General features: G+C 51.5%; 1 protein-coding gene across 1 annotated transcript in view; it reads left to right on the top strand.

Moving 5' to 3' along the window:
* The window catches only part of DSCAML1 (DS cell adhesion molecule like 1), a 103,015-nt gene extending 79,369 nt beyond the window's left edge, over nt 1-23,646 (top strand). Inside the window, exons 19-32 of the mRNA XM_089915893.1 lie at nt 2,465-2,604; nt 8,602-8,755; nt 12,027-12,144; nt 12,524-12,687; nt 12,971-13,069; nt 13,817-14,005; nt 14,390-14,677; nt 16,356-16,511; nt 18,302-18,332; nt 18,481-18,599; nt 18,902-19,054; nt 19,671-19,865; nt 21,093-21,404; nt 23,180-23,646. Of these exons, the coding sequence (XP_089772019.1) occupies nt 2,465-2,604; nt 8,602-8,755; nt 12,027-12,144; nt 12,524-12,687; nt 12,971-13,069; nt 13,817-14,005; nt 14,390-14,677; nt 16,356-16,511; nt 18,302-18,332; nt 18,481-18,599; nt 18,902-19,054; nt 19,671-19,865; nt 21,093-21,404; nt 23,180-23,646 (2,585 nt within the window). The remainder of the gene's footprint in view (nt 1-2,464; nt 2,605-8,601; nt 8,756-12,026; nt 12,145-12,523; nt 12,688-12,970; nt 13,070-13,816; nt 14,006-14,389; nt 14,678-16,355; nt 16,512-18,301; nt 18,333-18,480; nt 18,600-18,901; nt 19,055-19,670; nt 19,866-21,092; nt 21,405-23,179) is intronic.
* Nucleotides 23,647-24,343: the final 697 nt, after the last annotated feature.

The raw sequence follows: 24,343 nt of genomic DNA, 5'->3' as shown, positions 1-24,343 counted from the left end.
CACAGGCAATAACTTAAAGAAATCCACACCTAGGCTTATCATAATAGAGCTGCTAAAAAACAAAGAGAAAAATCTTAAAAGCAACTGGAGGAAAAAAAGACCACTTCAAAGGAGCAAAAATTAGACTGTCAGCTAACTTATCAGAAACAATGGAAGCCAGAAAACAATACAATGGTGTATGTAAAGTATGTATGAAAAAATAGTTATCAACCTGTGATTTTTATACCTAGCAAAAATATTTTTCAAGATTAAGATGAAATAAAGACATTTTCAGACAAAACAAAAAAACTGAATTTATCATCAACCTACCTGCCCTGGAAGAAATACTAAAGGGTATTCTTTCACTAGAAGGAAAATGATCCCAGGTGGAAACTCAGTGATGTAGGAAGGAAAGAAGAGCAATTAACAGTGAACATATGGGTAAATCAAAATCGATATTGATTGCGTAAAATGGTGATCATGTCATCATCTTGAAGGGGGATCTAAAATATATACAGAATTAAAATATACAACAATGACATGTAAATTGAGAGAAGGTAAATGCAAGTTCTAAGTCCTTGCATTGTCTGAGAAGAAAAGTGCCAATTAATAATGTTAGACTTTGGTAAGGCAAAGATTCACATTGTAATCTAAAAGTAATTAAAGACTGTAAAACTAACAGAGAGGGGGAAATAGAGTATTTTTAATACTCAATCCAAAAGAAGGCACAAAGGAGAAAACAATAGGTGAGACAAATAGAAAGTATTTAGTAAGATGGGATATTTAAACCCAAATATATCAGTAATAGCATTAAAGATAAATTGACTAAATTCTCCAATTAAAAGATAAAGATTGCCAGATTGGCTAGCAATGAAACAAAACCCAAATATGTGACGTTTATAGGAGACATCTAAAACATAATGGTGTAGAAAAGTTAAGCATGGGAAGATGGAAAAAGATAGACATACCATGCAAAACTAAGAGAAAACCGGAATATTAATATCAGACATAGTAGGCTTTAAGGCAAAAACTCACTCTTAGAAGGACACTTTGTTATGGTAAAAGACTTAATTTACTAGGCAAATAAAGCAGTTCTAAATTTTTATGAACTTAATAACCTTGAAATATATAAAACAAAAACCAACAGCACTACCTGTAGTGTTGGGATAAATAGATAAATCTATAATCGTAGTGGGAGATTTCAACATATTTCTCTCAATAACTGATAAGAAAAAAAAAGTATGCAACGACAGAGAAGATTTGAACACTGCAAATTGCCTCAGTGGCCATCCATAGACCCCCTTGCCTCCCGAAACTGCAGAGACCCCTAACAGAGGTAAATGGCAAGGCTATAGCAGTGAGAAAGGACAGAGTTAAGGATGATTGCGAGCTTCTGGGTTCAGGTCCCCGGATGGATGATGATGCTGTTTTTAATTATTTTATTTAACCTAGAATTGTTGACCACTTATTAGATTTAAAAAATTGAAGTAGGTGCTAAAAGCTGAGAGTCACGGGAGGGAATGCAAAAATACTAGTTGTTACAATCTATTGAGTGTCTTCTGTGTGTTAGGCACCGTGCCTAATTATTTTAATTAGCACTAATTCTCACTACAGACCTTTAATGTGGTTGTTATGTCCCTATAGATGGGGAAACTGAGGCTCAGAAAGGTAAAATAAGTTGAATAGGATACCATCACAATCTTCAAAGGAGCATAAAAGCTCCCAGGAGGGAAGACAAGTCACAACAATACAAGGGAAAGACGAAGAAGGAGACTGTGGGCTGCAAACAGGATGCTTCCAGTCTCCCAGGCAGAGCCCTGGGGCCCCAGCCAGGCCAGGCAGGCTCAGACATGAGAGCAAGGGGAGGTCAGAATCCATACAGATTGGATCCACTTAGGATGGATTTCTCAGCCAATTCTAAAGTAGACTTTCCCTCCTGAAAAGAGAAAGGGCCTAGCCAGCCCCCCAAGGGCAGTGCCCTGAGCACATGACAGGAAACACAGTCACCCACTGGCTGACCACTGACCCTTGACCCTTGGGAGGAGGCCTGCTCTGTGAGTCTCTAGAGTCCCCAGCCTCAAGGAGCTCACAGGGCAAAAAGCAAATTGACCTGTATATTTGTTTGGCCTAAGTACAAGCTTCGTTAGTAGAGCATTGGGGTGGGGATCAGATTAGGGTCATTGGGATCAAGATGAATTCCTTATGGGTTCTGTTTGTTTCTTGTGTATCTTAAGTCCTTGGTTCTGGCCAAACAGTTCTGAAACTGGCCCCTCCCAGTGCTTCCATCTCAGAGACTTTGTTACAAGCCCCTAATAATCACCACCTGTTTGCCATGCTAGAACCTCCTCCTTTAAACCACAGCTCAGAGATGCCTCCTTCAGGAAGCACTCCCAGATTGATCTGCCTCACTCTCCCCACCCTATCATTCTTTCCCAAAGGCTTTGCTCCTCCTTTCTCTAAACTGACCCGACCTTCCCCTGCTCAGTTCCAGGTCCCCCCGCTGGCATCAAAGCTGTCCCTTCATCCGCTAGCAGTGTGGTTGTGTCATGGCTCCCCCCAACCAAGCCCAACGGGGTGATCCGCAAGTACACCATCTTCTGCTTCAGCCCCGGGTCTGGCCAGCCGGTAAGTGGGCCCAGGGCCAAATGATGAGCAGGACAGGAGAAAGAGAAAGTACCTGTAGATCAGCTGGCTTCTGAGCCAAACCCTGGGGCTGCTTATATCTGTGCTTCTTCTTGGATTCATGGATAAGTATGGGCACTGGTCACCCAAGAGTGGCTAAAGCCTTACCCCAGTCCATCTTGGGTCAGTCCTCTGTTCCAGAGGCTGCAAGATTATCACAAGCCCTGGAAGCTCCTTTGAGTCAGGGGTCACGTTCAAGCAGGTGGGAGGACAGGGCCTCGGCTCTTCTGGTCTGGCTGACCAAGGAAGCTCCTAGCAGATCCCAGAGCTCTGGACTGGGGACTCGCTGGCCCATGGCCTTTGGAAATGAATCAACTTTTCAGTATGATCAGTCCTGGCTTGGAGGGCTGCTGGAGCTCTACCCTGAGTGGCCCCCTCAGCATGGTGCCAGTTGAAGAGAGAGGAGAAGATGGGGGAAGGCAAGGGCATCTCTCTCTGGGCCAGGGTCTGGGCCTAGCCTAGGGGAGAGGACTGAGAGATAGCTCTATCTGCCTAAACCTGGGAGCAAAGTGGGCAGCCCCCAGGCTGGGGCACAGTGCGGGGGGCTAACCCCTGCCCTCTATTGAGAGTTGCTAAGAGGGAGGAGAGGATGAGGGCAGGTGCCGTGGGATATGCATCCATATCCCATAATAGGCATCCTTCCCTCTGCCTCTTTCCTTATCTCCAGCCACTCAACCAGAGTTCTGCTGGGTGACTGCTCTAGAGCACACCTCTTATAGTTACAAGAGCAGGTGCAAAGACACCCGCCCTTGGGGCGCTCTCAGTCTAGTGAGAAAAGCAGAGGGGTCCTCCCTGCGGGGGAGGCGTGAGTACTATCAAGGGATGTGCTCAGGACCGGGGAGAGCAGGGAGCAGAAGGAGGCCAGCTTCTCCCTCCATCAGCAACTTGTGATGTGACAGCAGCCCCAGCACCTGCAGATGAGCTTCCGGCAGCCCGGAAAGCTGCCCTGAAATTGCTCGGTAACTGTGTCATCATCTCATCCTCTGTCCTCTGCTTTCCTGTGGTCTTTCTGAATTACCCTCCGAGCCGTAGGTGGCCCCGTGCCTCACCAGTGAGGCCAGAGTTCTGTTACCAGAGGGGAAGCCCAGAAATGCCTTTTCAATGACTCCGTCCCCTCCTCTCCATCCTCACAGCCACTACGTCACATGCAGAAAAGTACATATATGATGACTATACAACTCCATGAATTTTCACACATCCAAGTATGCAGAAGGGGGGATTCCCAGAGCAGGGAACAGGACAACACCCCAGAAGGTCACCACCCTCCCCCTGCAGGCGTAACCACCATCCTGACTTCAGAGTAGCATTGCCTCTTTTTGTACTTTATATTACACAGACACACACACACACACACACACACACACACACACACACACACACCATTTGCCTAGCTTCTTTGACCCAACATTATTTTGGGTTTGTGAATTTCATCCATATTGTTCTGTGTGGTTAGAGATCGCTCACTGTCACTTCTGTATAGTTTTCAATTACGTGTATGTATCACAATTTATCCATTGTGTTATCCGTTGATAGGCATTTGGGTAGTTTTCCGTTTGGAGCTATTACAGATGGTGCTGCTGTGAAAACTCTTGTCTGTGTCTCTTGGTGCGCTTGTGTATGCGTTCCTGTTGGGCCTGTGAGAGGAACTGCTGGATCACGGGGTCCGCAGGTGTTAGGTTGAGAACACCCTGCCATTGTTGGGGGGTTGTACCAATTTTCCAATCAACATCTTCAGCCACGTCTTCTGCCCCTTTTGCCCCCTCCTCCTGCCCCTCCCACACACACACGTCCTAGGCTCTTGTTACACTCGGCTTGTCACCGTCTGGACAGCCGCTCTGCCTTTCAGCCCCCAGCCCTCTGCCCCCGCTGATCCTACCGCCCATGGCATGTTCTTCATCCTCTAGCACACGCTGAATGCATTCGCTGGCAGCTGCTCACTCACCTGTCTCCCGCACTGGTCTGAGGGGCCCTGTGAGGACGAGGGCAGCATCTATCTATTCATCTTTGGGTCCCCAGCTGTGGAACATGGTGCCTGGAACATCATCGTCAAAGAATACGTGTTTGATGAATGAATTGCTAGCAGCCTGGCAATTGTAAAGCCTTAGACGTTGGGCAAGTTTCCCTTCATAAATTGATGAGAGGGTGGGAACTCATTCTCCAGCTTGGGTTTGTATGGTCATTACTTCCTCTGATAATGAAGTCTTTCAAAGGGATTGGTATCTGGAAACGCAGCCTCCTCATTAACTCAGGCTCCAGGATGCCCAGTCAACTGGCTGGGGACACATGTCCCAGGCTCTGGAGCAGTGTGCCTGGTCCCCATGCCCTCCTCCTGCTGCTGGAGACCTGGGGACCCTCCCTCCTTCCTCTTCATGCCCCGAGCATGGAGGAACCTCCTCTCTCCTGGGGAGATTTCCCATCAGACATTGTCACATGGGGGATGGGGCAGGTGTGCTAGTGTGATGAGAACTGCAGTTCAGCCATGTTGCAAGGCAGGGACTGGGCTGAACGAGGGACCAGGGGACCTAACCACCACGTGTGATTGTGTAATATGATTGCTTTGCAGAAATATATTCCAGATTCCAAACAACTGCATCACAAATTCATTTATGAAAGAGCTCCAGGAGTGAGGGCACACTCGTGGACGTGTGATGGTGCAAGACTGTGGGAGTGAGTGTGGGGTGAGAGGCAAATGCACGTGAGTCTGTGTGTGTACATACTGGAGTGTATGAACTTGTGTGTGCGGAATCCTCGGAATAGATGTGGGAAACTACATATGGTGCAGGATCCCAGGAATTACACCCTAGGGCTGGCCAGAGCTGCATTGAGTCCTGTTAGAAATTTTACCAAACAATTTAATACACTTGTTGTTTTTCTCTGATTATCAAAATAATACAATTTTATTGTAGAAAATTCTGTAAATATATAAAATATAGAGAGGAAAGTAAAAATTACTTGTACTCTCATTCCCTAAAGACAAACATTGGCAACATTTTGGTGTATAATCTTCCAGTCTTTGATCTGTACGTATACCATGGTTTTGTTTTGGTTTTTTTACAAAATTAAAATAAAATTTTACACAATGTGATATAATCTGCATTTTTCATGTAACATATGAAGGGACTTTCCCACACCATCGAATATTCTTTTTTATTGAAATATTCTTGACATCAAATATTCTCTCTTTTTTTTTTTTTTTTTGGCTGCACCACATGGCTTGTGGGATTTTAGTTTCCCGACCAGGGATTGAACCCAGGCCCTTGGCAGTGAGAATGCAGATCCTAACCACTTTACCACCAGGGAATTCCCATGACATCAAGTATTCTTTTAAAATATTATCTGTATGTACATAATCTATTTAGCCAGTCCCCCAATTATTCTATATTTAATGTTTTTAATTTTTCACCATTATAATGTTTCATTGAGAGTTCTTCATAAAAGTTTTTATGTACATGTTTTATTTTTTTCTTAGGTTAAATTTCTATAGGAATTCCTGGGTCACGAAGAGTAGGAATATTCTTAAGGTTTGCATACACGTTTGCAAATTACTCTTCAGAAATTTTGCGCCAATTTATACTTCTTATACAGCATTATAAGTAGTATATACTTCTTCCTTGTGCCCATACTAATCCAAGGTGTTATATATTTTTCTTTTTCTGACAGTTGGGATTTTTAAAAAAAGAGGTCTTGTTTTAAGTTATATTTCTTGGATTACTAGTTAGGTTGATTAGTGCTATGTGTTTTCTGGCAGTTTTTTTCATCTTTGGGTAATTGTCAATTCATATCCTTTGTCCATTTTTTATTTGGGTGTATCGTGGTTTTCTTATTGATTTGTAAGTGCTCTTTACATATTAAGGATAATAACCATTTTTGATCATATATGTTTCAAGTATTTGCTTGCCTTTGATTCTAGTTTTTATTATACCATAGGTTTTCTTTTTGTATAATTTAAATTTATAAATCATTTTTGATTTTTGCCTTTATTTTTGTTATTAGGACAGATAAATATTAACCTATAGTTTCTTCTTTCATAGTTTTACCTTTTTTTAACCTTTGATTCACTGGGACTTTATTTGGGAGGAGAGTTGTATATTTCTGAAAGTGATTTCAGGACATTCTTGGGGAATCCAGGTTAAAAGAAGGCACCCAGGATCTGGGTAATATGCTAATGCCTTCAGGGGGAAGCCAAAGCATTCCTGCCCTGTGTAGACACAAATGTACATTCAGGTACACACTGACACACACAAGCAAGTACACTCAACTTTTCTCTACACATACATACACACACACACCTCCACCCTCACAGAAAAATGTGCCAGGAGAAGACCATTTCCCCTTTTACAAAAGACTTGCACACCCCTTGCCTCATATGTGCCTCACTGTAACCACACAGGGTAGGCTGAGCTGTATTGCTTTCTCAGTGAGTAGGAGAGAACACTGAGGCCCCAGAAACCATGGGAGACACTGTGGATCATATAGCAAGTGAGGCAAGCAGGTATCAAAGCCACTGCCCTGCCCTGCCTTGTGCTCAGATATGACCTGCAGATACCCACACGGTCCCCCAGTGCTGCAGCCTGAGAGGACTTCGCAACTACTAGGGCTCAGGGTGGCTTTCAGGGACCTCCTGGATTCAAGGCCAGATCTCCACAGGGGAGGCAGGAGGAGGAGTTTGCCAGGGAGCTCTGTGTGTGTTGTGGGGATGCCTGTACCTTCTCCTGAGCATCTCCCTGCAGACAGTCTGGGGCCAAAAAGGATGTTTTCTCCTATTATAAGTCACTGGGCCCCTCAGCCCTCCCATGGCGGACAGAGAATGTCCTTCTGTGACCCCATATCTGTCTGGAGGTCTGTTCCTCAGCACGTGCGTGAATGTGTCTATATGTCCGTGTGCGTGTGAGCGTGTGCATGTAGGCGTGTGTGTGCAGGATCCCGTGACTGCAGAGATAACTAATTATTAGCTCCCTCTGGCCTTGGGGGTCCCCCATCTGTTCCGGGGCTGCTCCCCCTCCCTAGACTTCCTCCCTGATGTCAAAGAGGCCCTGGTGCTGTCCTGCTTTCCCTTCCCCACAGCTGACCAAAAAATAAAATAAAATGAAAGTCAGCCCCATCCCGCCTGCACCAGGGAAGGGGCTGACAGGAGGTCTGCAAACTAGCGCTTATCAAAAGCTCCTTCTCAAATTCATTTCAATATCTGAGCCTCTGGTTTCCAAGACAACGTAATCTTTTCATCAAAGCAACTGGTAAAACCACTGGGATCCGATATTGTTTTGTTGGCAACTTGTCAAAGCTGTCATTTGGTTAAAAACTTTTATAGATTTATATAACCTACAAATATATACATGGCGATCTATGCCACTAATCATTAATAAAGTGCTGCCCCCGAAGGTGTCTTAGTTCCCTCTCCCACCCCTTCCTCCCCCAGAGGTGGGGGAGGGGGCAGGAATGAAGGAGCAGCAATTAGCAGGGCTGGGAGGTGACTCTGAGTGGGGACAGGCTGGGGGAGCCTGTCTACAGCCCTAATAAGGCAAATGTAGTAATTTAGCTTCTTCCCAGAGACTCCCATTACTCAGGGTTTTCCTGAGACCCTCCCTCCCCGCTTCTCCCTTCTCCTCCATCTCTCACTTAGAACACTCACATTTCCTGGCCTGGAGCCACAGTGGCCAGCGCCTAGATCAGTCCAAGAGGTAAACTGAGGCTGACCCAGCAACACACCAGAGCAGGCCCGTCAGCTTCCAGGGCCGAGCCCCGTGCCAAGTCCAGGGCAAACTCTGTTCACTGTGGCTCCAAAACCAGAAAGGGCAGACTAGGCAGGATCCTGCCTCCCCGGCCCCCAACCCGGCCATCACCTCCTCCGAGCCTAGGGCCCCCAGCAAGGCTGGAGGCGGAGGTGGAGGCCCAGGGGACTTGGGTCTTAGCATGCGTTCGCCTCTGCCCTCTGCCCCGCAGGCTCCCAGCGAGTATGAGACGAGTCCGGAGCAGCTCTTCTACCGGATCGCCCACCTAAACCGAGGACAGCAATACCTGCTGTGGGTGGCTGCCGTCACCTCTGCCGGCCGGGGCAACGGCAGCGAGAAGGTGACCATCGAGCCTGCTGGCAAGGGTGAGCAGCCCGGGACTGCGGCAGAGGGCAGAAGCCGCCCCCGCCTAGAATTTCGGTTCTCCCCCGGGAGGGAATGTCCTCCCTCCACCCTGTCGGTGACCTGGCTGTAAGGGGCTGGCCGGCCGCCCGCCTCCCTCCTGCACGCACCAAGACCGGGCCTCTGCTGCCCCCTGACTCCCAGAAAGCCTCACAACAGGCTCGAGGCAGCACCGCTAGCCAGGGGCGCTGGGCGTAATGTAGCCTGGTCCCCAGCTCCCAACTCCAGCCCAGCTCAGCTCCTCCAGAGGGGACTGAGGTGAGGTACACTGCTTCCACGGCGCAGAGAGCTGCCAAGACGGCCCCCTCCTTCCAAAGCCGGGACACCTCAGGCAGGGGTGACCGCACTGATTGGTGGTTCATTCAGCCAGCAGACATTTACAGGGGGCATGCCGAAGGAGACTGTGGGCTAGATGGGGCGTGCAGGGTGAATAAGACCATGTCTATTCTTGGTGCCCCGCTGAACCCCTGGCCTGGGCATAAGTGTGGCATGGGGGCACGTGTACCCCCACTTTACAGGGAATGACAGTTCTGAGGCCTCAGCCCAAGATCGAGACAGAGGCCACCTCGCGGAGCTGCCGGGCCGCCTGCCCTGCACTAACCCTGGGGCATGGGACTTAGCCACACAGGCCCGAGACTTCCAGCCTCTACTCTGACCCTGGGCTTCCCTGGGCCCTCCCTCGTCCCACAGCCACCTGTCGCTGTAGCCCTGGGGCCCCAGGACCAGGGCTCGGGTGGTTGGTGCCTGCCTCAGCCCAGCCACCCTCCAGGGGTGACCAGCTTCCTTTGGCTGAGACCCGAGAGGCGCCTGCCCTCCCTGGCCTCAGGCTCAGGGTCAGCGGGCATTGAACGGAGGGCCCGCAGCTGCCCTGCCAATGGGGGCTGTCATCCCATTTTCCAGTGGACACTCTGAGGCCGGGGTGGCACGGTCTGCAAAGACAGCTGAGAGCGGTGGGCTAGCTCTTCTGGCTCCAAGTCAGGGCTCTTTCCACACGGCCTCAGGTGTCTAACCTCCACTGGCCCCTCCTCCCAGAGGGGCTACCCACCCCTTCTTCTGGACTTGTATCCTTCAAGAGGGAAGGGGCCCAGGGCCTCCGATCCTCCCAGGACAGCTGGCGCTGGCCCAGAGCATGGCCTGAGAGCCTGGGTGTCTTGGCTGAAGGCTGGCCCCTTCCCCTGTGGAAATCAAATGGAACACGTTCCCAGAGGGCTTCACACTTCTTCGAATGTGGACATCATGCACTTCTGTCCTCACAGCAGCCCTGGGAGGTGGAGGGACAGGAGCCAGTCCCAGCCACAGGGCAGAACTGGGCCTAGAACGGGATCTCTAGAGCCCCTGGCACCATCCCCGAGGCCCCCAACACTTCTCTCTGCCCGCGATGGAGGCTGTTTTCACTGGGCCCCTCTGTCCAGTCCACGTCTTTCTGGCCCCCGGCGGTCCTCCCCAGTCAGCTGCCCTCAGAGGAGAGGAACCTCCATTCCCTGCACCCAAACCTCTAAGCATTGCTTCCTCAGCCACCTTACATCTTCCCTCTCCCCAAGAAGGGTCCCGTGGCTCAGTGGGGCTGACTGTGGCCCCCCGAAGCACGTGGTTGCTTGGTTAATTTAACACTTTCAACCCTGGGCCTGGAGATCTCCAAGGTGCCTGACACAACTACCTTCTCGCTGGGCCCTTGGCATCTTTGCCTCCCTTTGCTTTTCGTGATGCCGCCTGTGCATCAGGGTCCTCAGGGTGCTCCTGTCTCCCCGGGGACATGCCTTCCTCCTCTACGCCTGCATGTTGTGGACCCCAGGGCTCTGCCACTCCTCTGTCAATCCGCAGTCCCCCTCCTGGTGACCTCAGTCAGTCTGCTGCTGAGTGCCCATCAGTGCGGTCCAGTCATCTCTCTCATGCTCCAAAGCATTTATATCCACCTGCTTTCCAGCTACCCCCGTGGGCGTCCCCCAGGTTTAGCATGAGCAGAATCTTCCCGTCTCTCCCACCTACCCTGCTCCTCCCCCTGTGGGCCTCAACTCCACGAGGGCACCAGCACCCATCTGGTTGGCCCAGCTGGGATCCTGGAAGTCACCTTCACCTCCCCCTCTATCTCTTCCCCAAAACTAGGGAGACTTCACGTCCTGACATGTCTTCCCTTGAGCCCCTAGTCTGTTCTCCACCACCCGGTATCACCTCTCACCTGCACTCCAGCCACCGTCTTGTCCCTGGTCTTCATCCTGCAAGATCACCTCCACCATGGGCTTCCCTGGTGGCGCAGTGGTTGAGAGTCCGCCTGCCGATGCAGGGGACACGGGTTCGTGCCCCGGTCCGGAAGATCCCACATGCCGCGGAGCGGCTGGGCCCGTGAGCCATGGCCGCTGAGCCTGCGCGACCGGAGCCTGTGCTCCGCAGCGGGAGAGGCCACAACAGTGAGAGGCCCGCGTACCACAAAAAAAAAAAAAAAAAAAAAGATCACCTCCACCAAACCATCCTCTGCAAGCAGCCAGGGATTTATCTAAAACTCTGCTTTGAACATACCACTACTTACGTGTAAGCCTCCTCGTGACCTCAAGGGGAAGCCCAGCCTCCTTGAGGTGCCAGCAGAGCCCTGCTCGCTCTCCTCCTGCCTCTGCTCACCGCTCTGGCCCCGGCTCTGCTGCCCCCTTTTCACTCACCCTGGGCTTTGGTCGCCCCAAAGGATCCTCCCACCCATCGTGTGTTTCAGGCCCCCGTGCCTCTACTCAGTGCCGTTCCCCCTTCCGACATGCCTTTCCTTCTCTGTGTGGTGAATTCCTTCTTAGCCTTCAAGTTTCAAGTCAAAGCTGCCAATTCCAGAAGCCGCCCCTGGCCTTCGCCTCCACCACCACTGCATTGCCAGAGTTCATTCCTCCTCCTTTCTGCTCCTAGGGTTACTTGTCTCTACCCCTACCATAGTATCCTTCACCCTGATGATTTTTTTTAAGTATCTGCCTCCCTCTTGGATGGCGAGCAACTTGAGGACAGGGAATAGATCTGATTCATTTTGTGGCCCCTCAGAGCCTCCTGTGATACCTGGCCCAAACAGGTATTTGATAAACGCTTGTCGTATCAATGACTCGCATCTGAAATTTCCTGGACTCTCCCCCCACCCCAAGCCCAAGGTAGTGGTCAGGTAGGGGAAAGAGGACTTGAATTGTAAATTCAGGAGCCCTGAGAAAGGGGAGCCAGTGCGGTGCTGGTGGTAAAAGTGGGGTGTCTCTCATCCTTTCCTTCCTGTAGCCCCAGCAAAGATCATATCCTTTGGGGGCACTGTGACAACACCCTGGATGAGAGATGTCCGGCTGCCTTGCAATTCAGTGGGAGACCCAGCCCCTGCTGTGAAGTGGACCAAGGACAGGTGTGTGCAGAACCCTGCAGGGGTAGGTGACCCCCAGGGATGGGCACAGCAGAAAAGCCATGAAGAGAACAAATGTCCCTCCCTTCCAGTGACTCAGTCACCTCCAGGTCTGCAGGGGCCCAGCCAGGTACACGGCTACCACTCTCACACACACGCCTGACCTCCCTGGCTCCCCTCTGTTGGCTGCCAAGGACCTCCCTTCCCTGAGTGATGGAAGAGGCCAAGATTCCTGGATATGCCCGGGAAGCACTGAGTAACAGCCCAAGAATCCAGGGTCCCCGAGCCAGCCCCCTACTGCTCCCAGCTCCAACTGCCTGCAGACCTGGGGGAGGCCCCCGGAGGAGGGGATGCCTGCTATAACCCATCCCCACCCCCGCAGCGAAGACTCGGCCATCCCCGTGTCCATGGACGGGCACTGGCTCATCCACACCAATGGCACGTTGCTGCTTCGCGCAGTGAAGGCTGAGGACTCGGGCTACTACACCTGCACAGCCACCAACACTGGGGGCTTCGACACCATCATCGTCAACCTTCTGGTGCAAGGTGAGACGCTGCGAGGCGGGTGGGGCTCTGGTGCCGACAGGGATGGAGGAATTCCATCGCGTGAGAGAGAGGGTTGTCGAAAGGAAGAAGACCCGCCACTGGGGAGACAGACCCTTGGTGGATCAGAGGGTCCCCATGGAAGCGGGGGCAGGAGGGCTAGAGAGGAGAATGAGCAAGTGTGAGGGTGGCACCGAGAGGGTGGGACAGCCAGCCCCTCACCCTCAACCCACCCCAATGTCAGAGATTAACCCTCTGGTGCGGGCTGGTGGCTCTCCCCTCACAGTTCCCCCGGACCAACCCCGCCTAACTGTCTCCAAAACCTCCGCTTCGTCCATCACCCTGACCTGGATTCCAGGTGACAATGGGGGCAGCTCCATCCGAGGTGAGAGGGGTCTGGATGAGGAGGGGGGAGGCAGGGGAAGGAATTCTGGGCCCAGGGGCAGAGGAAGGGCTTCGCTCACTCCCCCTGCTTGTCCTCATAATGCTTAGGAAATAATGGGGGAGGGGCGATTCAGACCACAGGGAAGTTACCCAAGTGCCCTGGAAAATATACCAGCCTAGACGTCTGGGCTTTCCAACACCCACCCTCCTTGCCACTGGTGAGCTGTGCGAGCCTGAGGCAGTCTGTTTTCTTAGGAAGCCTGTCTTCTTCTCTGGGCCTTAGTTTCCACATCTGTAAAAGGAGACAAATGTTCTAGGTAGTGCCTCTCAACCTTAAACATGCATATGAATCACCAAGGGATCTTGTAAGAGCACAGATTCTGATTCAGGGGGTCTGGAGCGGAGGCTGAGAATTTGCATGTCTAACAAGCTCCCAAGTGATGCTGATGCTTCGGGGCCAGGGGGCTAAATATGGAGAAGCAGGGTCTAAATAGGACTCCTTGTAAGCCTCACAGCTCCGGTTTCTGCTCCCCGCCCCACCTTGGCTTCTCAACCCTAACACAAGCGCTGACAGGAGAGAGCCCTACAACTCACCCAAAGGCCTTTCCGTTTTGTATCGAATTTGCATCCACCCCATCCCAGTGGCCAAAGCACCCCCTGCCCCCTGCGGCGCCCAGCCCCATGATGCCTGTTGGGGTACCCCAGGCCCCACCCTGCCCGACCTGAGCCAGGCAAACCTCCCGGGCAGGCTTCGTGCTGCAGTACTCAGTGGACAACAGCGAGGAGTGGAAGGATGTGTTCGTCAGCTCGAGCGAGCGGTCCTTCAGGCTGGACAGCCTCAAGTGTGGCACCTGGTACAAGGTGAAGCTGGCGGCCAAGAACAGCGTGGGCTCCGGGCGCATCAGTGAGATCATCGAGGCCAAGACCCACGGGCGGGGTAAGGCCCAGGGCGGGTGGAAGGCTGCTGGGGTAGGGAAGGAGGGCACAGGGGAGCATGGAGACTCAAGGGGAGATTCCACCTAGTTCCCATCACCACAGCATCGGATGAGTCACGGTAGCAGAAACTGGCCCCGCTTCCCTGCGGTGGGATGGCAGATGGGTGGCTCACCTCTTCCTCTTTCCTGCATGTGTCTTCCTCCTTGGCCAGGCCCTTCTCTCCTTGTCCTTCTCTTCCTCCCCTTCTTCCTCCCCCTCTGTCCCCTGGAGCATCCCTACTCCCATCTGCGCCTCCCACCGATCCCCTGGAGCCACTGTGGTCCCAGCTGCCCAGGGAAATCTTTCCCAGTCTCTCTAACCTCTCTCTCTCCCTCTGGCCCCCCAGAGCCCTCCTTCAGCAAAGACCAGCACCTCTTCACCCACATCAACTCCACACATGCTCGGCTTAACCTGCAGGGCTGGAGCAACGGGGGCTGCCCTATCACAGCCATCGTGCTGGAGTACCGGCCCAAGGGCACCTGGGCCTGGCAGGGCCTGCGCGCCAACAGGTCCGGGGAGGTGTTTCTGACCGAGCTGCGAGAGGCCACGTGGTACGAGCTGCGCATGAGGGCTTGCAACAGCGCTGGCTGCGGCAACGAGACCGCCCAGTTCGCCACCCTGGACTACGATGGCAGTGAGTCGGAAAGCGTGGGCAGGGCTGGAGCAAGGCGCTGCCAGGGAAGCTGGCAGAGAGGCAGACATGTAAAGAGATGGGCACGCAAATAGAAAAGAGGCAGGACTATAGTCAGGGACAAAGGCGGACAGGTGAATAAGCAAGCAAAGGACAGGCCAAGGAACAGCAGACGGGTAGACAGGTAAGTGGGTAGATGTACCTGTGACCAACACAGATGGATAGGCAGACAAGCAGGTCAGTAACGCGAAAGACAGAGGGCCCTTGAAGGTGCAACCCTTGCTCTCCATTGCTTCAAAGAGATGAGAGGGGGCTTCCCTGGTGGTTCAGTGGTTGAGGGTCCGCCTGCCGATGCAGGGGACACGGGTTCGTGCCCCGGTCCGGGAAGATCCCACATGCCACGGAGCGGCTGGGCCCGTGAGCCATGGCCGCTGGGCCTGCGCGTCCGGAGCCTGTGCTCCGCAACGGGAGAGGCCACAGCAGTGAGAGGCCCGTGTACCGCAAAAAAGAAAAAAGAGATGAGAGGGAGGTAAAGATGCAGTTGCGGTCCTGCCCTATAAGAACCCTCTGCTCAGATGGTACATTAGCCAAGACAAGGTAGCCTGCACTGCAGTAACAAGTACACACTAAAAGCTTCATGGCTTGATCCAATAAAGATTTGTTTCTCACCCTCATAACACCTTGTGAGGGTTGGCTGGCCACCATCTTTAGCTATGCCGCCTTGAACATGTAGCTCCCGTGGTCACCAACAAGAGAGGGAGAAAAAAGAAACAGCAGCTCCTAACTGCCCTGGCCAGGAGGTGATAACTCATCATTTCTAGTCGCACTCTGTTGTCCAGAACTAGTAACGTGGCTCTAACCTAACTGCCAGGAAGTCTGGGGAATGTAGATGAGCACACGGATGTTTACTGAGTACTAACTGGTATCTGCCACATGGGGGCACCTCACACTCATGCACACACATGCGTTTAAGCACACAGAGGGCTGAATTCATAGGGACCAGCTGTCACAAGCTAAATTGAGTCTACCTATGTGTTAAGGAAACAGAATAAAAGTGGTATCGGAAGGGGATGGGCTCAAACAAGGAAGCCTTCATGAAGGAGATGACTCTTAAGTGAGGCTTTGAAACAAGCAAGCATCGGGGCTTGGCAGAAGGCTATGTCAGCAGGAGAACTCAACATTGCCTCCTTGCAGCCCCCAAGGTTAGCAGATTTCACCCACGGGATGGGGAGCAGGGAGAGAATGCAGGGTGTTGAGTGGCTTTTGCCTCCATCTGGGGAAGAGAGCACACGATCCCACTTCCCTGACTTTTCTCTCCTACGGTCCTCACCATCCCCCTCAACCTTACCAGCTGGATGTGGGAATCTAAGTTCAGCGTTCTAGAAATGAACACTGAACTCCAACAAGCGGAGTAGACTATCTCTGAGAGACTTTAGGGAAATTCTAAAAGGAAGTCATTAATATCATATGCAGTATGAAAACTACACAACTGTTCATGGCTGTCCTGATGGGACCAGAATTAGGGGGAGCAGAGGGGAGAGTTGGGGCTCTGCACCAGGAAGTAGAGATCAGAGTGAGACCAAAGGCAGCAAAAGAGGTCCAAGGGCTACCTTGCCCATGAGACTCTGCATAACACTCAACTCATAAGGGACAACTGACTCCCTTCTTCACCCCTGTTCAGGCACCATCCCGCCCATCAAGTCTGCACAAGGCGAGGGGGACGATGTGAAGAAGCTGTTCACCATTGGCTGCCCGGTCATCCTGGCCACCCTGGGGGTGGCACTGCTCTTCATCGTTCGCAAAAAGAGGAAAGAAAAGCGGCTGAAGCGACTCCGAGGTGGGCGAGTTTCCTATGGGCTTCCTGGGAGGGAGTGCTGACCCTCAGCCACGCTGGCCACTTTCCACTGGCTCACAGCACCATCTGGACAAGGGAGAGTGCCCGTGTCCCCTTGAAGGGAGAGCTGCCACTCCAGCCTTCTGAAACCCCTTAGTTGTTCACTGCTTCCTCCTCTATGCCCCCAGGACTTTGTGCCTGCCCTCACCAGGGCTGACTTTTAGAGGTACACAGTGGTAAAACCATATTGCTTGTTAAAATATTTAAACATTTCCATGTTGATTGGTAAATAGATGTTGCTCCCTTCTACCCTGGGTGCTCCATTCTCTTATATAGGATCCCCGAGACTTTCCTAGGACCCAGCCACTAAAGAGTAGACCTCCAAGTGGCCTCTAGGACTTTGCTCTGGTTTGACTGAGCTGTTTCCATGCCTTGTCAGGTGCTAAATGTTTTTAATATCATCCCCTGTCCCAACACCTGCTACCATAGTCTGGCATGAATGGGTCTGATTTACCTTGATTTCCCCAGGACCCACTAGTTGCTTAATAAATGTCTGTTCACACATCTGGAAAACATTTACTGAGTATCTGCTGTATTGTAGATACTGCCAGACATTGGAGGTGTAAAGATGAATGAAGAAGGAACAGCCCATGCCCTTATAGAATTCACAGCCAAGGCACAATAATAGCACAGAAGAGGGAATGACCAAGGCTGCCTAGGGTGTTTGTTTAGGAGTTGGGTAGATGAAAGGATGGTTCAGTGGGTGGTTAATGGTTGTTAAATGGATGGATGGTTGGATGGATGGATGGAAGATTGGATGGTTGATGGATTGACAGTTGAATCGATAGTTGGTTGGATCAATGGAAGGATGGATGGATGGATGGGTGGATACTTGGATGGACAGATGGATGATAAGATGGATAGATGGTTGTATGAATGGATGATTGGATGAATGGTTGAATAGATGGTTGTACAGATGATTAGATGGTTGGATGGGTTGATGGTTGAATGGAGGAATGGTTGGATCAGTGGATGGCTGGCTGGCTGGCTGGACGGATGGGTAGTTGAATGAATGCATGATGTATGGGTGGGATGGATTGACAGGTGGAGAGATCAATAATGAATGGATGCATGAGTGGGTAGATAGGTGGTTGAATTCGTTCATGAAGCTAGATTTGATCTAACAGATCATTCTCAGTTATCGGAGGTCTAGTGGATTACCTGGGTCCTTTGCTTCTCCTCTCTCATCAATTCCTAACCTGACAGTCCTGAACCTATTCAAGGCTCCTCTGAGACAAAGCAGTGACCCTCAAATCCATCCATGGACTTTTTTGGGACAGATGTCCTAGAGAAGGAAATGAAACTTCTTGGTTGATGTCATCTGGAGATACCCACTGACCCTCTCTACTTCATTCCCCACTCCCTCCTCTCCCCAACAGATAACTGAGGATAGACCTACCACTGATGCCCATTTCCAGACTGCTGTGATGTTTTGTTTGATTAGAGTTGATTCAGGAAGCTGATGGAGCACTTTACATACCCTTTGCTTTGGGGAGGATCTCCCTATTAGATAAAAATCTGAGGAAAGGAAAGCAGAACTGAGCCAAATCCTGAACTGGGAGCAGTGACACCTTATGTTTTGGACTGTCTCAGAACTCCTTATATTTCTTCCCAGGAGACAAGCCCTGGCCCCATTTTAGGTAGTTCTCCCACCTTGTTCCCCATGCCTCTTCCAATTCTCATCCTTCTCAGACTCCATTCTCACTGAGTCCCCTCTCTCTACTGTTTTGCAGATGCAAAGAGTTTGGCAGAAATGTTAATAAGGTGGGTGTCACATAGCTGCTTCCTCTCTCCTCCCCTCCCCCTTCCTCCCTTCAGGGTACAGGTTTCTAAGACCCCACTGTCCTGCAAAACCCCTCCCCCAACCCGTTATGGCTGCCGAGTCACCCATCTCCAGCCCTTCTCTCCACAGCAAGAACAACCGAAGCTTTGACACCCCTGTGAAGGGGCCACCCCAGGGCCCACGGCTACACATTGACATCCCCAGGGTCCAGCTACTCATCGAGGACAAGGAGGGCATCAAGCAGCTGGGTGAGTGACAGGTGCCAGGAGCTCTCTGTCCTGCTGAGTGTGCTTCCCCAGGCCACGTCCCACGAAGGGCAACCACCAGTCCTCACACAGGGCCCAGGGTTCCAGAAGCAGCCCCGTCAACAACTCAACAACCTAGGAACTCGCTGCAGCTTCTCACAAGGACTAGGTTTCCTCCTCCGTTGATGGGAAGACTTGACCTGACCTTTCTTGGTTTCATTGTTGGATAAAGACAAAGAGAGATTTGGGGAGCAAAGATGGTGCCCAAAGGGAAGGACTGCTGCTGATCGCACTTCTTCCCCCAGGAGATGACAAGGCCACCATCCCTGTGACCGATGCTGAGTTCAGCCAAGCTGTCAACCCTCAGAGTTTCTGCACCGGTGTCTCCTTGCACCACCCAGCCCTCATCCAGAGCACAGGACCCCTCATCGACATGTCTGACATCCGGCCAGGCACCAGTATGCATTATCCCTGGGGAGACAGCCCTCCTCCCACACGGGGTTTCGTGGGCACAGCATAAGACAGAGGTGACATTTTTTTAAAAAAGGAGGGAGGAGCAGTATGGAAGAAGGGAAAGAGCACTGGAATTAGAGTCTAGAGACCTTGATTATAGACTCACTAGCTATGGCCTTGGGCATGTCACTAACCTTATCTCTCTGGGCCTCAGTTTCCTTACCTAGAAGTTTTGAGAGGGTTAGTTGTTCTTTCTCTCCAAGGGCCTTCTGCATCTTCCATTGTGACTCTGGACATAAGCATAGAATACATCCAGGACTGTAGGGAATGAATGGACAGTCATGAGGCAGGAGGAGATGAGGTGACATTCTTCCCAGCCTGAAGGAAAAGACAGAGTGGCAGGGGAGGACTAGGACGCCGCCCAGTCCCCGACACTGCCGCTCTCCTCCTCCACAGATAGCTGTGTGGCCAGGAAAGGCAGCTCGCTCAGCTTTCCCAGGGGAGCTTCTGTGGCTGCTTCTGCCTCCTCCCTTGCTCCTGCTGCCCTTTCTGGTAAATGCCAGCTGCCCAAGCCTGAATGCCTGCAGCTGGAGGGTACTAGCTCTTGCTTCCTCTGTGCAGATCCAGTGTCCAGGAAGAATGTAAAGTCAGCCCACAGCACCCGGAACCGGTACTCAAGCCAGTGGACTCTGACCAAGTGCCAGGCCTCCACACCCGCCCGCACCCTCACCTCCGACTGGCGCACTGTGGGCTCCCAGCATGGTGTCACTGTCACCGAGAGTGACAGCTATAGTGCCAGCCTCTCCCAGGACACAGGTAAGCCCAAGGACCTGCCTTCATTCTGCTCACTGTCCTCCAGCTCTCGCATTATCCATCTCCACCTTTAGTTTTCCCAACTCCTACCTGCCAGCTGTTGGAGTCCAAGGCACAGGTCAATTTCATTTCCAGCTGGTCACTGACTCGCTCTGTGGCTATGACAAAAACACTTGACCTAGCAGAGCTCTGCTTGGTCAAGGATTTCATTTTGCTCTCCCAAAAGATGACAGAGAAAATGGTACACATGACGTTTGTTGGAGAAAAGGCTAAGTGTTGCTCAGAGGATGATGCTTATTTTCAAGAATGAAAGATGTTCTGCCCTTCATTAGGCAGCACATCAAATATCCCACTTCTGCCACCACCACTACCTTCACAGGCGGAGAGCAGGATCTTGTGAGCCTGCTCCACTCCATAGTCAGGCTTTCAGATGGCTGCTGGGCTTATGGGTAGGGAAACTGCTCAGTCTGATCTCATTTACACCCTTTCCCCATAAACCCACATTATTTTTTATCGAGATATAACTGACGTATAACATTTAGTTTCAGGTGTACGACATAATGATCTGATATTTGTAATATATTGCAAAATGATCACCACAGTAAGTCTAGTTAACATCCATCACCATGTATAGTTACAATATTTTTTCTTATAATGAGAACTTTAAAGAACTACTCTCTTAGCAACTTCCAAATATTCAATACAGTGTTATTAACTATAGTTATCATGCTGTACATTACATCCCCATGACTTATTTATAACCGGAAGTTTGTACCTTTTGACCACCTTCACCCATTTTGCCCACCCCCCACCTTTGGCCACCACCAATCTAATTCTCTGTATCAGTGAGCTTGGGGGTTTTGTTTGTTGTTGTTGGGGGTTTTTTAGATTCCACATGTAAGTGAGATCATACAGTGTTTGTCTTTCTCTGTCTGATTTGTTTCACTTAGCATGATGCCCTCAAGGTCCATCCATATCTTTCCAAATGGCAAGATTTCCTTTTTTATGGCTGAGTAATATCTCATTTTGTGTGTGTGTGTGTGTGTGTGTGTGTGTGTGTGTGCATGTGTGTGTGTGTATATATATATATATATATCACATATTCTTTATTTACTCATCCACCGATGGACATACAGGTGCTTCCATGTCTTGGCTATTGTAAATAATGCTGCAATGAATATGGGGGGTGCCACTCATTTCCCCTCAACTCTGTGCCTTCCATCTCCCCAGACAAAGGACGGAACAGCATGGTGTCCACTGAGAGCGCCTCTTCCACCTACGAGGAGCTGGCCCGGGCCTACGAGCATGCCAAGCTGGAGGAGCAACTGCAGCACGCCAAGTTTGAGATCACTGAGTGCTTCATCTCCGACAGCTCCTCTGACCAGATGACCACAGGCACCAACGAGAACGCTGACAGCATGACATCCATGAGCACACCCTCAGAGCCTGGCATCTGCCGCTTCACCGCCTCCCCACCCAAGCCCCAGGATGCCGACCGCGGCAAAAATGTGGCTGTGCCCATCCCTCACCGGGCCAACAAGAGTGAGCGCTCAGACCACCTCCCTTGCTGTGTCCCCTGCCCCCAAACCCCACGAGCCCTGGCTAGACCTAGCCCTAACTGCACCTGGGTCCTGCCAGCCCAGCACGGCTCCTTGGCAGGCGGGGGGTAGTGCAAAGAACAAGGACTTGGGAGCAAGCAGATCAGGGCGCACATCCTGGCTTAACCTCTTAATACTGCTGTGACCTTGGGCAAGTCACTTAACCTCTCTGGCCTTAATTTTCTCATTTGTAAAATGCAACTGATAGCATATACTTTGCATTGTTGTAAGGATCATTAGAAATGATATACGTGCCTGGCACATAGTAGGTTCTCATTAAGTAGTGATCATTCCCTTAGTCTGAAGCTATGCCAGGATGGAAAGAGACTGCTTATGGGGTCAGCCGCCCAATGGCCATTGGTCTCAATACTGTTTGAATTTAATCTAGACCCAAAGGAGCAATCCTGGCAGTTCAGCCCGTGGTGGCCAAAGCTCATGGTGGGCAATGACCTAGCCTGACTGGGAACCATCTGACTCCAGGGGCCTGGCCAGAGCATATGTCCTTTGGGGTCAGCAGGGCAGGTCTAGGATAACCAGGGGGAGGGGGGCAGGGAAGCCCCCCAGCAGACATTAGGGCCACGGGGTGCAAGGCCCAGGCTGTCAAAGTAGGCAATCTGGTCTGCTCAGCACTGGCCTTGCTAAGTGGCCGTGCTGACCTAGGGGCTCAGGGTCATCTAGAGAAGAGCCTGGGGTAACAGAAATTACAAAGACTTAGGAGGCGAGCAGCCCTGAATGACTCCCCCTCCCTGTGTAGCTGTGTGAATTTGGGCAAATTACTTAATCTCTCTGAACCTCAGTTTCCTCACTTGCAAAATGCAGGCAGGTATTAACCTATGCAGGGGGCTGTGGGGACTAAACGAGATGACCTAAGGAAAGTGCCTGGCACAGTGGACGGGAGAGAGGCACGTGCACAGGCGAGGCTGCTCGCAGGGCAGAGGGATCAGCATGTGAGGGTCCTAGAAGCTTGTCCCGTGGAGGCACTTTAAGAAATTAGGAACATTCTGCCTGGAGAAGAGGAGACGAAGGAGAGGGACGGGGAAATGTAGCTGACTTCAGATGTCTGAAAGGCCGCGGTGAGAAAGAGGGGAAAGCCTTGTTCTGGGGGTCCTCAGAGGACAGAATCGGGCTGAACGTGGGGAAGTGACAGGGAGTGACATTCCTCTCCTCCTCGGAGTAAAGAAAAGCTTTCTAGGGAATTCCCTGGCGGTCCAGTGGTTGAGACTTGGCACTTTCACTGCCGTGGACCTGGGTTCGATCCCTGGTCGGGGAACTAAGATCCCGCAAGCCACGCGACATGGCCAAAAAAAAAAAAAAAAAAAAATGCTTTCTAACAGCCAGAGCTCTTAGGACATCCCTGTTTAGAAATGAGCTCTTCACCAGCTGAAGCTGATCGGCTATAGTGATCAATTAACAATGGGTATCAATTTACTGAGCATCGCCGTGCGCCAGCCACTGTCCTAAGCGCTTTCCTTACTTTATCTCATTCCCGCCTCACAGTATTCCTGTAGGGAAATATGATTATCCCCATTTCATAGATAAGAAAACTGAGGCTCAGAGAGGCCAAGTAACGCATCTTTCCTTGACTCTTTACTGCCTGTCTGGTGGAGGGACTCCTATGCTAGGTCAGGGAGAAGACTGAGGGGTAGGGGTGGGGAAACAAGCTGGCCGCTGGTTCCAAGAGGCCTCTGGTGCTAACACGCCCTGCTTCCTGCATTCCAGGTGACTACTGTAACCTGCCCCTCTACGCCAAGTCGGAGGCCTTCTTCCGAAAGGCAGACGGGCGGGAGCCCTGCCCCGTGGTCCCGCCCCGCGAGGCCTCCATCAGGAACCTGGCTCGAACCTACCAGCCCCAGGCTCGCCACCTGACCCTGGACCCTGCCAGCAAGCCCTTGGGCCTCCCGCACCCGGGGGCCGCCGCCACAGCCACCTTACCTCAGAGGACTCTAGCTATGCCAGCTCCCCCAGCTGGCACGGCGCCCCCGGCACCCGGTCCCACCCCTGCCGAGCCCCCGGCTGCCCCCAGTGCCGCCCCTCCGGCCCCCAGCACTGAGCCTCCGCGGGCCGGGGGCCCACACACCAAAATGGGGGGCTCCAGGGACTCACTTCTCGAGATGAGCACATCAGGGGTAGGGAGGTCTCAGAAGCAGGGAGCCGGGGCCTACTCCAAATCCTACACCCTGGTGTAGGGACACAACCAGAAGAGTGGCCCTCTGCTTGGACCTGTCTGCACCTCCAGCCGTCACACACCAGCTGGGCTGATTTCCTGCATTATTTATATTAAATTGACAGATGAAAACCGACCAACAAGGGAAAGACAACCCCCAAGTCATGAACGCTTGTACATAGAACTCTTTTGTACAAATGAAACTATTTTCTTCTTCTCCATGAAGCCAGGGCACAAAGAATTTGACAGTGCAAGTCAAATTCCCCACCCCACAAAATATGTGTGGAGAGATATATACATATATAGAGAGAGAGGAACACATCGACAAGCTATATATCTATATATTTCTCTCACCTTATTTTGAGACAGAGGCACAAAGGCTCAGCAATTTTTCCCTCCTACTCACCCTCCCTCCAATCTAGGTGGTTTTGACAAAGACCAAAATCCCAGCTCAGAGACACTGCATGCGATTTTACTGTTCCAAGAAAACCAGGAGTTGCTTCAATTTGCAGATGCTCATGTGTTGATACCTTTTTCTATGAAAAAAGACCCAGCGCCGTGTGCAATAAAGGTTATGTTTCTACAGGGTGGCTTTTTTCCCATTTGGCAAGGGCCAGTGGGGAGGCAGGGAGGAGAGGCCCCTGTACCAGGCCGTCTGTCTCTCAGGGAGAGACTTCGAGAAGCCCAGCTTTAGCTCAGCACGTTAAACTTTTAAAAAG

The sequence above is a fragment of the Delphinapterus leucas genome, chromosome 7, assembly GCF_059928025.1.
Source record: "Delphinapterus leucas isolate spDelLeu-1000000601 "Yukka" chromosome 7, BTC_Dleu_Yukka2, whole genome shotgun sequence".
In the NCBI taxonomy this organism is placed as follows: Eukaryota; Metazoa; Chordata; class Mammalia; order Artiodactyla; family Monodontidae; genus Delphinapterus; species Delphinapterus leucas.
The sequence above is the reverse complement of the archived record's forward strand: the minus strand, read 5'-3'. Positions and strand labels throughout refer to the sequence as shown.